The sequence below is a fragment of the Haemaphysalis longicornis genome, unplaced genomic scaffold (assembly GCF_048455015.1).
Source record: "Haemaphysalis longicornis isolate Haplotype H1 unplaced genomic scaffold, Haemaphysalis longicornis Haplotype H1 scaffold_7, whole genome shotgun sequence".
Lineage (NCBI taxonomy): Eukaryota > Metazoa > Arthropoda > Arachnida > Ixodida > Ixodidae > Haemaphysalis > Haemaphysalis longicornis.
Genome location: NW_027526422.1, coordinates 121,860,020 through 121,874,244, shown reverse-complemented (window position 1 = coordinate 121,874,244; position 14,225 = coordinate 121,860,020). Strand labels below are relative to the sequence as shown.

Below are 14,225 nucleotides of genomic sequence, written 5' to 3'. Positions count from 1 at the left end.
CAGTGTCCCTTTAAGGAAACGTTTCTCGGAAGTGAATCACTCTCATGGCACCTACAAAGTAATGCAGGCATCGGTGCAGTACAACAGCATCTGTACATTTTATATCTACATTATGCATAATCTTCAATTCAGTAAGCGAAAATCGCCTCAATCATGGAAGCATTGACAGACGAGTGAGTCGAAGTTCTAAAATTCATAGGCACCTGCAAAGAATGTCTCCATATGAGGATTGCAGACATCAAGAATGCGGAATTAAGGCCCAAATGGGAAGACCTTCAGGCAGGGAAACAATATCTCTTAGAAATTTAGTTTCTTTGATGGCATCGGAACGCTGCAGTATTCGTGAAGCATGAAATTCAAGTATGCCGGAAGCATTTACTTCAGCTGGAAATTGTAAAGTCCATGGTTGCCTTCAGCGCGTCCAGAAAGAGCGGTTCTGTAACTGGTTAAGAAGAGCTAGGACTTCGTATTAAACAGCAAATGGGAAAAAATGTCAGGTTATATCTGATAGGGAAGCAGTTGACAGTCCTTCAGCATACGAGACGAAAGTCAAACAGAGATATAAAGTTAGAAAGTTATGCACTTGTCTTCTTGAAGGTCTCGGTGCAGAACTGAACTCTAAGAAAGCATTTAGCCCTTGAATAATTACTGTATAGTGTTCATTCAGAAGGCTCTTTCAGATAATGGCCGGCAGATGTATATTAGTGTGTAAAACATTCGCTAATTGGTGGAAACATTGTGTCTTACCTTCTTGCCAAGCACCTTGAAAGATCACCGAATTGGCTCAGCCCAATAACTAATGGAAAGAACGCTCATTTGTGCAAAGATTTGAAACTTATAGAAGCCTTATGACTTAATCAACAGTCTTTTATAGAAGGCGCCCTAGCACGAACGAATAAAAAATACTATTTGGAACTGAAAAGTGGCACGTAGCGCCAGGGGCATCTTTCACCGACGATGACGATGCAGTGAGTAGCACACAAACATTGCTTGAGGTGCCATGCCAGAATTGTAAATACATCGTTCCTAACCAAAATGACTCCTGTTCTATGTGCTTCCGCTGCGTAACAATATTTCGAGGTCTGGAGTACTGCCTGTTCCGACGTAAATAACAAAGGGTGCCACGTTATGCTACACTAGAGTAGTTAACTAAATACTCTAAACGCCTTCAGAGTGTTAGAAAGAGTACCTGACAGATAACACAATGTGGAAGTACAGGAAGAAGGTTTACAACATTGTACAAGCCAGATCATTGCACTATATGCAAAAAAGTGCCGTCTTGAATAAAGCACGGTCTTCATTGAACATCATATGGGGAGGAACGCGGTTTCATTTAAATGCGTTTGGAAGAAATAAATCTAACAATGACTTTCCTCACAGCAACCTTGAACTGATAGTCGATTCGAAATGCGACATGAGTGAACCTTACTGGAAGGTTAAGCCAAGCACAATTATACTATGTATCTGTGCTGCGCACGGTACTCTCACAAGATCTCGGCACCCTAGCTGTTGCATTACTGGGCAACGAAGCCTCCGTATCAGTGGGCCATACCTTCGTTCGGCTGCGGGCAAAATATCAGAATGAGGACAATGACGACAAAAACAACGACGGCAGTGATTATTATAATGGTGGGGGAAATTGGCGGGGACAGAAAAAGAGAAATGTTTATTAGAAGAAAAAACTATGGTTGATTCCTCTGTCAGGAATCCGTTAAACACGATAGCGAAATGTGCAGTGAAATCTGCAGCGGAGCATGATTTGCTGTTCGGAGGCTTTGTTGTGGGTGTTCTTGGCGAGCGTCGTCCTGCTGGCGGGTCGCTTCGGCAAAGGTGCACTGGCGTCATTTCTGTGACGCATATGACGTCAATGAAATCGTGGGGTATCGCGGCATAAAATGCTTTCGTGTGAAAATATAAAACCTGAAAACGAACAACCCTAAGTATAACGTACTCTTTACTAGTAAAGGTTGCTTCCCCGCAAGAAGACTTGTGTGAAGGGGGCACTTTTTACAGGGCGCTTGTTTTGTTGTACGGGCGTCACTTCGGGGACGGATATGACGTCAGCGAAATCTTCGGGTATCTGGGAATAAAACACTTTCGTGCTAAAAAACGGAGGTGAGGAGATGTGGCAAACATTTTGGTGCACAGCGCAGTATTTTGATGCCCGGAGACAGCAGGGGTTCGAAGCTTTCAAGACTGCCTTCGTTCTTCAACGAGCCTATCTTAAGCCAATCACGCCTTGAAATATAGTTTTACATTATATCCTTATTCAAAAAGGGATGGTAACTGGAACTTGAACGTTCACACTGTCTGTGAAATATGATCGCAGCTGCGAGGTACATTACCTTTTTTCTGGTCAAGGCTGACCGCACGCAGCAGTAAAATACCATGATCCACGTGATAACCAAGTCAGCGAGACCCAAGATGATCAGTATGAGCGAGCTCAGCGGCATCACTGTAAGAAAAATCACGCAGAAATGACCACTTTAAAACCTACCACTTCAAAACGAACACTTCAAAACCTACAAGCCAGAAACAGCACCGTCCAACGAAACCACTGCCGCTTTCCTGTCGTGACTTAGCACGGAGATTTGAATGACTACAGTAAATCATGCAATTGTCTCTGCTGAGTCATGTAAATTTTACATTGACGGCATCCAGTTCGACCTACTATGACGGTAATGCGCGCCCCGAAAGGCAGCTTCCACGCCGCTGCTTTTTTATTGCCAGTACATAAAGCAGGAAGCAGGCCCGAATTTCAGTGATAACTACAGACGGGCGCACGCTTTTGAGAACATAATCGACTGCGGATGCAGAATAGAGAAGAAAGCCTAAAAAAACGAAATCTAGGTCAACACGCCTGCAGTAAACTTGTTTTTTGGGGCGCTTCAGAGGCGGAATGCTGTAGCAAATATTTTGGTGTCAAGAAGGGGTTATCATGCCGTGTTCATGTAAATAACAGTAACTTGGGGAAACCACAACCTTATCGCTGCTTTTTTTCACCTGACAGGGTTGCGAGCTCTGGCGCGTGACTCAGTAATATGGACGCCTGGATGAACAATTACGAGCAGCTTTACGCACGGATATTGCGTGACGTCCGCTTCGTGCAGCATGTTACAGTGACTAACGCGAACACCGGATCGAAAACGCGAGAAACACTCTCATGAAGTGAAGAGAAAGAAGACGGCGATAAACCAGACACGCTCTGCGGGTACGTTTCAAACAACCGCGAGCACCATCATCACCATCGTCTTGCTGGGTAACACACCCCACATTCACGGCCCGGCCAATTGGGAGCTGCCAGCGACAGCGGTCGGCGAAAGGTACGATCGTTGTAGGCGGATTAGAGATAGGCCGTGTGGGAGTGTGACCGAGACGTATACCGGTCGGGCGCCTGGACCCGTGGCCCGTCTCAGTGGTCGCTCACAACGGAAACCGCTAGGCCGTCTTCTCAAACATCTGCAGCCGTCTGGTCGGGCGGTCTCCTAAGACGGGGCGACAAGGAGTGACGTTCTAAACATGAACGAGGGCACGGAGCACGCCGTGCCAGCGTGGACCCCGACTTGTGACCTGATCGATCGCTGCCATCACGTCACGACTGTGCGCGTTCGACCAGCGGTATGACGGACTTGTGAAAGTGAGAGGCACATGCTGAGACTTTTCACGTCATTTGAACTTTGTGACAATTTATTCGTGGCTGAGCATGCTGTCACCATTTCTAAATTTCTCTCTGTTTGTTGTGTGTATTTGTTTGGGTTTCGGGTAACATAAACAGACAGTCATGTTTCCAGAGTTAGTTATACAGTCGAACCTCGTTATAACGAAGTAATATCGGAACAGCAAATTAGTTCTTTATAACGGATATTCGTTGTAACAGTGGAGGTAAAAATAGGCTATACCAAATTGACAATCTGGCTCACGCAAAAATACTTCAAACATGCATTTTAAGGCTTCGAACCCACTGTAAACAAGGTGACCCTTACATTTCTCCTTGTTGCATCTCCAGCTCAATGAACCGGAACATCAGTACGCAAAAATTCATCAAAAGAACAAAGTTCACTTTGTAAAACAGGCCTGCGTCCTGATGTACATGATGAAGGATGTAATCTTCGGAGGTGGCTACTCACATCACTGAGCAGGATGAAGTTTTCCGGTGTGCACGAACAAAAGCGCCTTTATACTTCTACCGTTTCGGACTAAGGGGTTTTTTCCGAGTAGCTTCTTATACCCCTGACACACGGGCGCCTAAAAGGCCTTTACAGAGAAGGACTGCTACCGAAACGGCGTTCGCCTCGGTGACACACGACAAAGGAGAATCTCCTTCACCGCAGCGGGCATTTCCCGTAAGGGGTGTTCGCTTATCTCCTTCACCGAACGAAAAGGAGCAGCTAGCGGCGCAGCGTCGTAGGCAGGCACTTGCAAATCATAAGCTTCTGAGAACTTAGTGCGACCAAATGCGATTTCATAATACTTTCATAATTTTTTTAAACTGCAATGAAATTAAATTGCACTAAACAAGCCAAATCGTAATGTATTTTTGTAAACATCTGCCCACTGTTGCCAGATTAGGCACAGAACATAGGCTAAAAAAGCACTCCATCGTTGCTGTTTAATACAAATATGTGAAATTACCCATTTATTTTTCTAAACAACAATAAAACGAACGGTTCCTCTCTAAAATAATGAAGAAGACTTATTAGCCGCACTTTATTTTTGTTATTGTGCATGCTTTTTCCACAGAAATGCTAGCGCCACTTTAAGGGTGTGTCAGTTGCGGGAACTACATAAAGGAAATCGGGGGTTGCTGTGTGTCAGGAGCGCCACTCCTTTCCACAAAATGTCTTTTGACGTGGCAAAAGGGGTTTAGTTTAAAAGAGATCTAGCGTTGCCGTGTGTCACAGGTATTAGCCTCCTGGTGAATATTTTTCGTTACAACCGATATCGCGCGTCACCAACGGTTTCAGTTTCGCTATAAATGATTGAGTGTCTTTGAAATAGAGCGTGACCAACCAAAGTTTGTATTTCGTTCATTATAGACGACAATTCACTATATCAGTGTTCGTTATAACGATGTTCAACTGTTATTATTTATTGTCCGAACCTGACAGCAATTGGCGTCCGCGGCAGGACGAGACTAGTTTGTGTATACCCTTAAAAAGCGACGTGGACGTGGCAGAGCTATTTGAGCTTGGGGTTAAGCAGCGACGAGCTAACAGTGGGTGCTTGAAGCGCAGAGTTACTGGCGCGAGGAGTAAGCCCTAGAGCACCACAGAAGACTCGTGAGGAGCAAGTGCGGAAAGAGCTAGCCCAGATAAAAAACGAGATTACCGCAATACAGAAAGAGCGTGATAAGCACGTGCGAGCGCGGGAAAATATTGAGAAATAAACTTCGCAGCTGCTGTTACGGCCCGCTAAACTTCAGGTCCAGCTTGATTCAGAGGGCGGGGGAGAAACCCCAAAACGAACGCAGATGGAGGCAACTCCTTTGATTGTTCGCGAGTTCGTTGAACCCTGCGGGTAGTGATGACCGTGACACAGCTGTGCATGACATCCTGCCTCAGCAACGCAGCCCAGCACAAGAAAGTGCCCCGATTGGAGACAGGAGGTTCCACAACCCCATACTTTCAGCTAGATTCCCCCGGAAGGGTCGGGAAACAGCAACCGCCGCATAAGCGAAGTAGCACGTCCAATCGGCCCAGGAGCCGACAGTTAGCAACAAAGAAAAAGATATGCAGAGCGGCAACAAGGGCAAAGCTAAGGCCCCACAGCTTACAAAAGAAGACCACCGGTAGGCAAAAACGTTTCTGTGTATCTTTCTCTGAGAGCTCCTATGAGTTCCCTCCCGCGATGGGAGCTTGTAAAAGTAGAAGTAATCACAGCCGTGCCACGCCCACATATACAAACGGCAGGGATGGCACTGCAGTCATTGCCGGAAAAGGTACAAACTTCCTGCCGGCTTGTATTTTGTATTTTCAGTGTATACGACTTTTGCGTGCTGTGACCATTGTAGTAATTACGCTGATACCTTGGTTTGTTGTGGACTGCGGACAGTGTTGTTAAGCCATTTAGAACTGTGCGAGTGGTGCAAGCATCGTTCGCGGAAAAATGCTCATGTGGGGCAAATGAAGTGAAGAGAAAGAAGAAGACGATGAACCAGACACCGTCTGCGGGCACGTTTCAAACAATCTAGAGCACCATCATCACCATCGTTTTGAGGGGTCACTCACCCCACATTCACGAGCCGGCCAATGGGAAGCTGCCAGGGACAGCGGTCGGCGAAAGGGGCGATGGTGGAAGGAGAACAGAGCGGCCATGTGGGACTGTGACCCCGCAAGACGATGGTGATGATCGTGCTCTCGATTGTTAGAAAAGTAGCCGCAGAGCGTGTCTGGTTTATCGTCGTCTTCGTTCTCTTCACTTCATTTCAACACCAAGCAGACACGATAGAAAGCACCACAAGGCTCCCTAGTGTAGCCCATGTAAATTACCGTCAAATTGACCACGCATCCACTGTATTTATGCACATCTGTACATACTTTTAGCGACAATTTGCTGTCAATCTATTATGATGGAATCTGTCACACTGCGCTTAGCAGCGTATTCGAACATTCTTGTGTTCTTTGGGGAGGCGCCGGCCCGCTCTGAAGCACTCTCGCTATACCAAACAAGGGAACGTTCTTTAGCAGTTCCGTTGCAAGGAGACCTCTGCAGTAAGTTGTACAATTCCGCCATTTGTTTACAAGATGGAAGCCATGAACTCGTAGCTAATTCTCTAGCTGTTTTCCGCACGTATAACACGCATTTTTAACAAAAAAAGTGCCTTCAAAAACGCCATGTCTGTATAAATCCCTTCCCGGCCAAATTGCTTATGTCGGTTATGGCGACATACTGGTAAGTACGCAGAGGAAAATTTAGCGGGTCTCTTGGATATGTAACCTGTGCAACGTGTACGTGAACAAAACATTGTTTTTAACTCAGAAAATTGGCAAACTAACAACACTGTGTCTGAAACAGCAAAAACCGCATTGCAAATCAGTCTAACGTCAATAAGGTTGTTGTTACAGTGGACGGGAACGACGCATGGTATGTGCTATTCTTTCACTTTTTGCGATGAACCAAAGTTCTACACTTACGCTTAATAGTCAAATATCGATATGCAGGAATTAAAATGTGCAATGCAGCCACAAATATTACCTCGCCAAGACCTCTTCTGTTTCGCTTCAGACAGTTACGCTGTTAAAGACACCTGCAACACTTTTTAAGCTTCTTGTAAGATCTTAAATGCTTCGTAAATGTGTCAACAACTGAAATAGGGAGTCACAAAGCATCTCAGCGAGCTTCTCGGGCGCTACGACCATTAGATAACTCATCCAATTCAAAAATCTAAATCACTTTTTGTCTTTTTCTCGGTCCGGGCGTCGTTTGCGTGCCTAAATTTCATGACTCGAGCTATATCGTGGCTATTGCCCGGCGTTCTTTATAATTGTAGCCGTAAAGTTATAGCCACTTCAAACAAAATATAAAAAATCGAAAAAGCTGGAAGACCTGTGCTTCACTTTTCGCTATTTTTTGCAATTATAAAAGTGCACCTTCGCACAAATAGTTGAGAGGGGGACAAAAATGAACGCATAGAAAACTGACGCCTTTAGCAACCGCTTGTCTATCAATGTTGCTGACAACCCTCTAAGCATAATCCGGTGGCTCGTAACACCGAACGTACAACTTTATTTCTGCTCAATGTGTGCGATTTACCATGGCATTGTGACAGGAACAATTCTATTCACTGAAAAACATCGTAATAAAAACAGTGCGGCCTGCAAGCATCGAGACGTAAATTGCATCTGGCATAATAAACTGAGGCCTACAGATTGAGGTCCAAAATTTTCAGCAGTGCAACAATTTTACAACGATTTCTAAAACGGTTTTAGAACCAACGTTAAAACTCTTTTCTTAGGAAACTGAGTTCACGCTACTTAGGTGCGTTGATGGGTGAGAAAACTTCTTGACATCTCCAGGTACTGAATATCAGACTTTTTTCATACAATAAGTCAGCCTCGGAGGAAATAATCTGGCCCCCAATGAAACAACTAAATGATCCTCAGAACGCTAACAGACCTTAGAAAACAAACAATAAACAACGCGACGGACGCGCAGTACAAACAGCAAGGGCATTGAAGCTAGTTGTTTATACTGCCTAGCATTTCCCGTAAACATTCTTTAAGCGAAATCACACCAAGCGTAAACATTCGTTGGCGAAATCACACCTACAAGATTAATGGTTTGATGCGAGATTGTTGAATTTTATGTAAAATGTAGTTTGGTACGTAGAAAAGTTGGTTTCGGTACAGATTCGTGTTCCCATACAACTGTGTCTCTGTCGTCATGAAAGGATCTGCATGAGCCCACTGCATGGCAAGCATCCACTGTGCTACATTCTTAATGCCTTGCGTCCTAATTCCCGGCGCTAAAGATTTCAAATGAATTGTGAGGGAATGGTTGTAACTAAACCTCTGCCAAAACTATTCCAACTTACAGCACATCGAGTTTCCAAACGCGTCTTCGTCGCTGTTGTCTCCACAGTTGTTGACTTTGTCGCACCTGTAGCCTCTGTAGATGCAGCGATCGCCAGATGAACACATGAACTCATTTGGTCCGCAAGAACCATCTTCCGCTGTGAAAAAAAGTCGGTGTTCAAAAGAATTTCTATCACTGCATCGCGTCTTTTTTAAGAACTGCAGAAATGCAGCCTTCAAGCTCAAATCGATAATTATCAAAATTGATTTTTGTCAAAGATATGTCTCCACATAGTTCACATTCCATGCAACGATACTGTTACTCCTCACTAATGTACATTGTTACTTCCGTTATCAGTGAAATGCATTCCTAAATATTTAGATACATCCGAAAAACCGACAGAGAATGGGCTGATGTTCACAGTAGTTTATGTGGTGCTTCACATTACGCTTTACTTTTTCACCCAAACCTGTAATCACTAGCTTGACGTTCTTTTATCTTTTTAAAAAAATAACAAAACAAATGGCAGCCTAAACCACGCATACATTGTAAAATGCAAACCATCGTTTTTGCATTGGGGGATCAACCCGGGCACTATCAAACCATTCATCATTTGAAGCAAGAATGATTGTTTATGGCGCCTGAAAAAACAAGCAAAGTTGAACGCTGCGTTGCCGTGGTAGTGAAATACGTTGCCGTGGTGTCATGGTGCGTGCAAGGCACGCAATCGGCCTAGCGTCAATTTAAATAAAATTGCAAATTACGCGGGCTTACTTATATCCCCGAGTTACTTGTATCCGGACGTACTTATATCCTTCTGAAAAACGTGCAGTCTGAGTACACCGTGTTGAATACGGACATGTTAGTAGCCTTCCTAAATGATTAATTTCGAAACCCTACATGATAACGTAGTCACATAGCATGTGAAAATTTCATTCGTTGTATACAGAATGCAGTTAACAGATCCAAGCGGGAATTATCGTGTCGTCAATATAATCATGTTCTTTGACCCTGGGGGATTAAGGCCATTCGGGACTTCCAGGATAATACCGAACGAGAAAGTAGTTCAGAGGAGATAGATATCCCACCAGTAACGACCGAAGAAGTAAGGAAGGCTTTGAAAGAAATAAAAGGGGGCAAAGCACCTGGTCAGGATCAGATAACACCACACCTCTTGTAGGATGGCGGAGAAATTGTACTTGAAAAACTGGCAAACATGCATACGCAATACCTAATAACCGCAAGTGTACCGGAATCTTGGAAGAATGCGAACATTATCCTGACAATAAAGATGTTTTATCTCTCTCTCTCTCTCCTAATACATAAGAAAGGTGACATGAAGGACTTGAAATATTACAGGCCGATCAGCTTACTGTCAGTCGTCTACAAGGTACTTCCGAAGGTAATCGCGAACAGAATTTTTGCAACCCTAGATTTCAGTCAATCTAAAGAACAAGCAGGGTTCCGTAAAGGTTATATAGCAATGGATCATATTCACACGATCAATGAGGTGATAAGAAGTGCGCTGAGTATTCTGAACCACTATATATAGCCCTCATAGATTATGAGAAAACATTTGACTCGGTCGAAACCTCAGCAGTTCTTCAGGCATTACGGAACCAGAGGGTAGATAAGCATTATGTAAGAATACTAGAGGATATCTACAATGGGTCCACAGCTACCATCATCCTCCATAAGGAGAGCAGTAAAATACCTATAAGGAAGGGCGTCAGACAAGGAGACACAATCTCTCCAATGTTATTCACAGCATGTATACAAGAAGTATTCAGAACGTTGGATTGGGAACAGGTGGGAGTAAGGGTTAATGGAGAATACCTCAGTCATCTCAGATTTGCTGATGACGTTGCCTTGCTAAGTAACTCGGGGGACGAATTGCAAAGCATGCTTTCCCCACTGGACGAACAGAGTAGAACCCCATGTGGCTGAAATTTAATATGCAGAAAACCGAAGTAATGATCAATCACCTAGGCACAGAACAGCAGTTTGGGAAAGGGTCGAGGTAGTTGAAGTGGTAAGCGAATATATCTGCTTAGGTCAAGATGTGATCCCGGATCCCAACCATGAGGCAGAGATAATTAGAAGGATCAGAATGGGATGGAGTGCATGCGGCAAACATTCTCAGATAATGAATAGCAGCCTACCATTGTCCCTGAAGACGAAAGTGTATGACAGCTGCATCTAACCGGTACTCACCAACGGGGCAGAAACTTGGAGGCTCACTAAGAGGGTTCAACTTAAATTGAGAACGACCCAGTGGGCAATGGAGCACAAGATGATAGGTGTAACATTAAGGGACAAGAAGAGAGCGGAGTGGGTAAGGGAACGAACGCGGGTTAAGGATATATTAGTAGAAATTAAGAAGAAGAAATGGACGTGGGCAGGGCATGTTATGCGAAGGCAAGATAACCGTTGGTCATTAAGGGTAACGGAGTGGATCCTTAGAAAAAGCAAGCGTTGCAGGGTGCGGCAGAAAGTTAGATGGGCAGATGAGATCAAGAAGTTTGCGGGGATGAATTGGTCACAGTTGGCACAGGACCGGGGTAATTGGGAATAATAGGAGAGGCCTTTGCCCTGCAGTAGGCGTAGATAGGCTGGTGATGATGATGATGATGATGATGATGACTAAGTTCATACTCTCAATCTTTGAGCAAAAAGATACCTACTACCGCAGGGTAAAACCAGATAAAACAAACAAATATTATCCCAGTCGATACAAATACTACAGAAATATATTTGTTGCCGTTATGAAGAAAACAAAGAAGCAGTATACACAAAACTTATAAGCGAGCGAAAGGGAAATTCTAAGCTCGGGCATGTAGAAAACCATAAAAGAAGTGACAGGTATGGATCAAGTAAAATGTATTTTTCATTATTATTTCACGGTAAAAGTAACAAATAACTTAAAGAATTATTTCACTAGTATTGCTAATTGCCAAACTAACTTCCTTCCATCCTGACATTCAGATTTACCACGAAACTTCAGTAATGACGTTTATTTTTTCCCCATACAGAAGGAGAAATTTTGTTAGTGGTTAGGGTATTGATTGATTGATTGTGGGGATTTAACGCGCCGACGCAACGCAGGCGATGAGGCGCGCCGTAGTGGAGGGCTCCGGATTAATTTTGACCACCTAGGGATCTTTATCGTGCGCCGAAATCTCGTACACACGGGCGTTTTTGCTTTTCGCCTCCATTAGAAAAGCGGCCGCCGCGGCCGGGTGGTTAGGGTATTGCCAATTTACAAAGCAATTGGCCATGATGACATTGATACAAAGGTTTTAAAATACAAAAATGACGTAATCTCCACCCCCTGTGTCACATACCGATGCCTCTGGATCCTATTGTTACCCAGGTATACTAAAACTTGCGAAGGTTGGACCGGTGTTTTAATCAGGGGATTCAAATGCTCGTTGCAGTTACCGACCGATATTCCTACTAGGCATAATTATCATCCTCTTTGGAAAGTTTATCTCAGTTCAGATAAACCTATTTATTCATGCAAACCACATAATCTGCCCTCAGCGGCACGGTTTCGTTACACATAGCCACAGCCATTCCGACACTATTCCAGGTCCTTAACTTCGCCCTTTATGAAGACAAAATCGCAGTAGGAATCTTTATAGATATTAGGAAATCATTTGATACGGTGTGCCACACATTCTTGTTGAAGAAGTTGGAAACATGCGGATTCTTGAATGGCTCAAATAAGTTCTTTCAAAGCAATTTATCCTCCAGAAAACAGACAGTAGAAATTCGTATACTTGTCCTTCTTCGTATAAAGCAATCGCCTGTGGACCACTTCAAGGCTCGGTGATGGGGCCAACTTTAGTCTCTATATACATAAATGACCTTCCTGATTTCGTTGCTTTTTGAGAAGTTGTGTTGTACGCAGGCGAGACTGTTTTAGTTGAAGTTGGTTGAGCTTTGCCAACCCTTCAAAATAATATCATGGCGGATTTATCAGCCCTTTCAAAGTAGATTTTGTATAAGAAATTATCTATTAATACTAATGAATCAAAACTTAATTTTTCAAATGTTTCATTCAATATGAAAACACCTCGATTGTGAGAAATTTAGTTTAGCTATAGAAAATCGTAGAATCGAAAATGTGTGTTTTAATAATTACTCAGGAGTTATTTTTGGTCAAGACCTGCACTAGAGGAAACAAATTGATAGCGTATGTAGGAAACTTGCCCTTGGTTGCTACACACTAATGAAGGCCCGTCAACACATTCCACTTAACATCTATCGCCTATACTTCTCATTATTCTACTACCATATACGTTACTGTAACGAAACGTGGGGGGTGACATATGTGAACTCTTTAAAGTCTCCTCAACGACTAGAAAAATGAGCGTTAAAAACAATAAGATATTCTCCTTTGACCACCCAAGTAGCACATTACTTGACGACCTTCGTGTGCTCTAATTTAGATATCTACATGAATACAGAATTGCCCTTTTGGTCAGTAGCGCAGTAACCTGCCACTCTCCTCAGCCCTTAACTTTGCCTTCTCTACCGGCTCGTACGACGAGACAGGCTACAAACAGAAATTTCAATCTTCCTGTTTGTAAAAATGTGTATGGTGAAAGGTTGATTGAGTTCTTTGTTGCAAAAGTGTGGACTGTGTTTTCAATTGAAAATAAACATGCACACATTTTAAATTGACGTATAAAATACTTAACTAGCACAATCAACACGTATATTTCTATGTATAATAAGTTAATTTATTTTGCTTTACCGCGATTTGCCTTGATTTGCAATTGAATAACGCATTTCTGTTGTGGACCAAACAGTAGTCTTTGGCTATCGGTCCAAATACTTGTTGCATTAATTCCCAGAACCATTAGAGTTGCCTTATGAAGGCGGTGATGGAATGGCCTACAGCGGTAATACCTATCCCGTTTCGATAGGTTCATCAGAAATGATGCACCCAGCGATGATACATTTCTAACTTTGTTAAACTCATTTTGTAATCCAGGCACAGATCGATTGACGTACAATAGTAAGAAACTTCCCGTTGAGCAAAAAACCGCCTTTCCACGTCTGTAGCAGAGAAACTACTCCCAAACCCTCGTGACTATAGCCAATTGCGCAAAATCAATATACGTAAAGTAATTGAGTTGGAAGAAATTACGTAAATTTGGCACAAGATAGCAATTGAAGCTTGGAGTTCCTGAATGAGAGTCCAGCGCGCAATGCTTTGCGTAACAATGCCTTCACGGTGGAAGCTAATTTATGGTGTACCTAGTCAAAGGCCGTGAGCTTTGGCTACGGAGCAAGAATATAAAGGAAGGGAAACGGCCCAGTCCGCCGGGCACGGGCAAACGACTGGATAACGTCCCAGTGAAACCCAACACCGACTACGAAGCTTCATAGCTGTGACGGCAAAGGAGAGGGTAGCAGCACCTGATGGACGAAATTATAGAGGCGGCAATTCATTCCGGGGCGGCGAAGTGAAATGCCGTTGGCAGCAGAGCTCTTCGATGGCTGGCGACGGTCGCGCAGTTTCTTCTCCCACGACAGATGCCGCTAACTTCATCCAGGCTGAGCGCTTGTGAAGTTATCTGGCCGCCCGAAAAAGCACCGCTTACCCTTCTGTCTTGTTCATGCCCCGTGCCTTCGACTTAGAAACGTGTGTTACGGTACATGTACTACTTGAGTATTTTCAGAATGCTAATTACAGACGT

At 43.7% G+C, this 14,225-nt stretch overlaps 1 protein-coding gene across 1 annotated transcript in view; it reads right to left on the bottom strand.

Moving 5' to 3' along the window:
• The window catches only part of LOC144146506 (uncharacterized), a 64,628-nt gene that overhangs the window by 43,809 nt on the left and 6,594 nt on the right, over positions 1-14,225 (bottom strand). Inside the window, exons 4-5 of the mRNA XM_077678451.1 lie at positions 8,534-8,671; positions 2,346-2,455 (exon numbers count right to left, since the gene is read on the bottom strand). Coding sequence (XP_077534577.1) covers positions 2,346-2,455; positions 8,534-8,671 — 248 coding nt within the window. The remainder of the gene's footprint in view (positions 1-2,345; positions 2,456-8,533; positions 8,672-14,225) is intronic.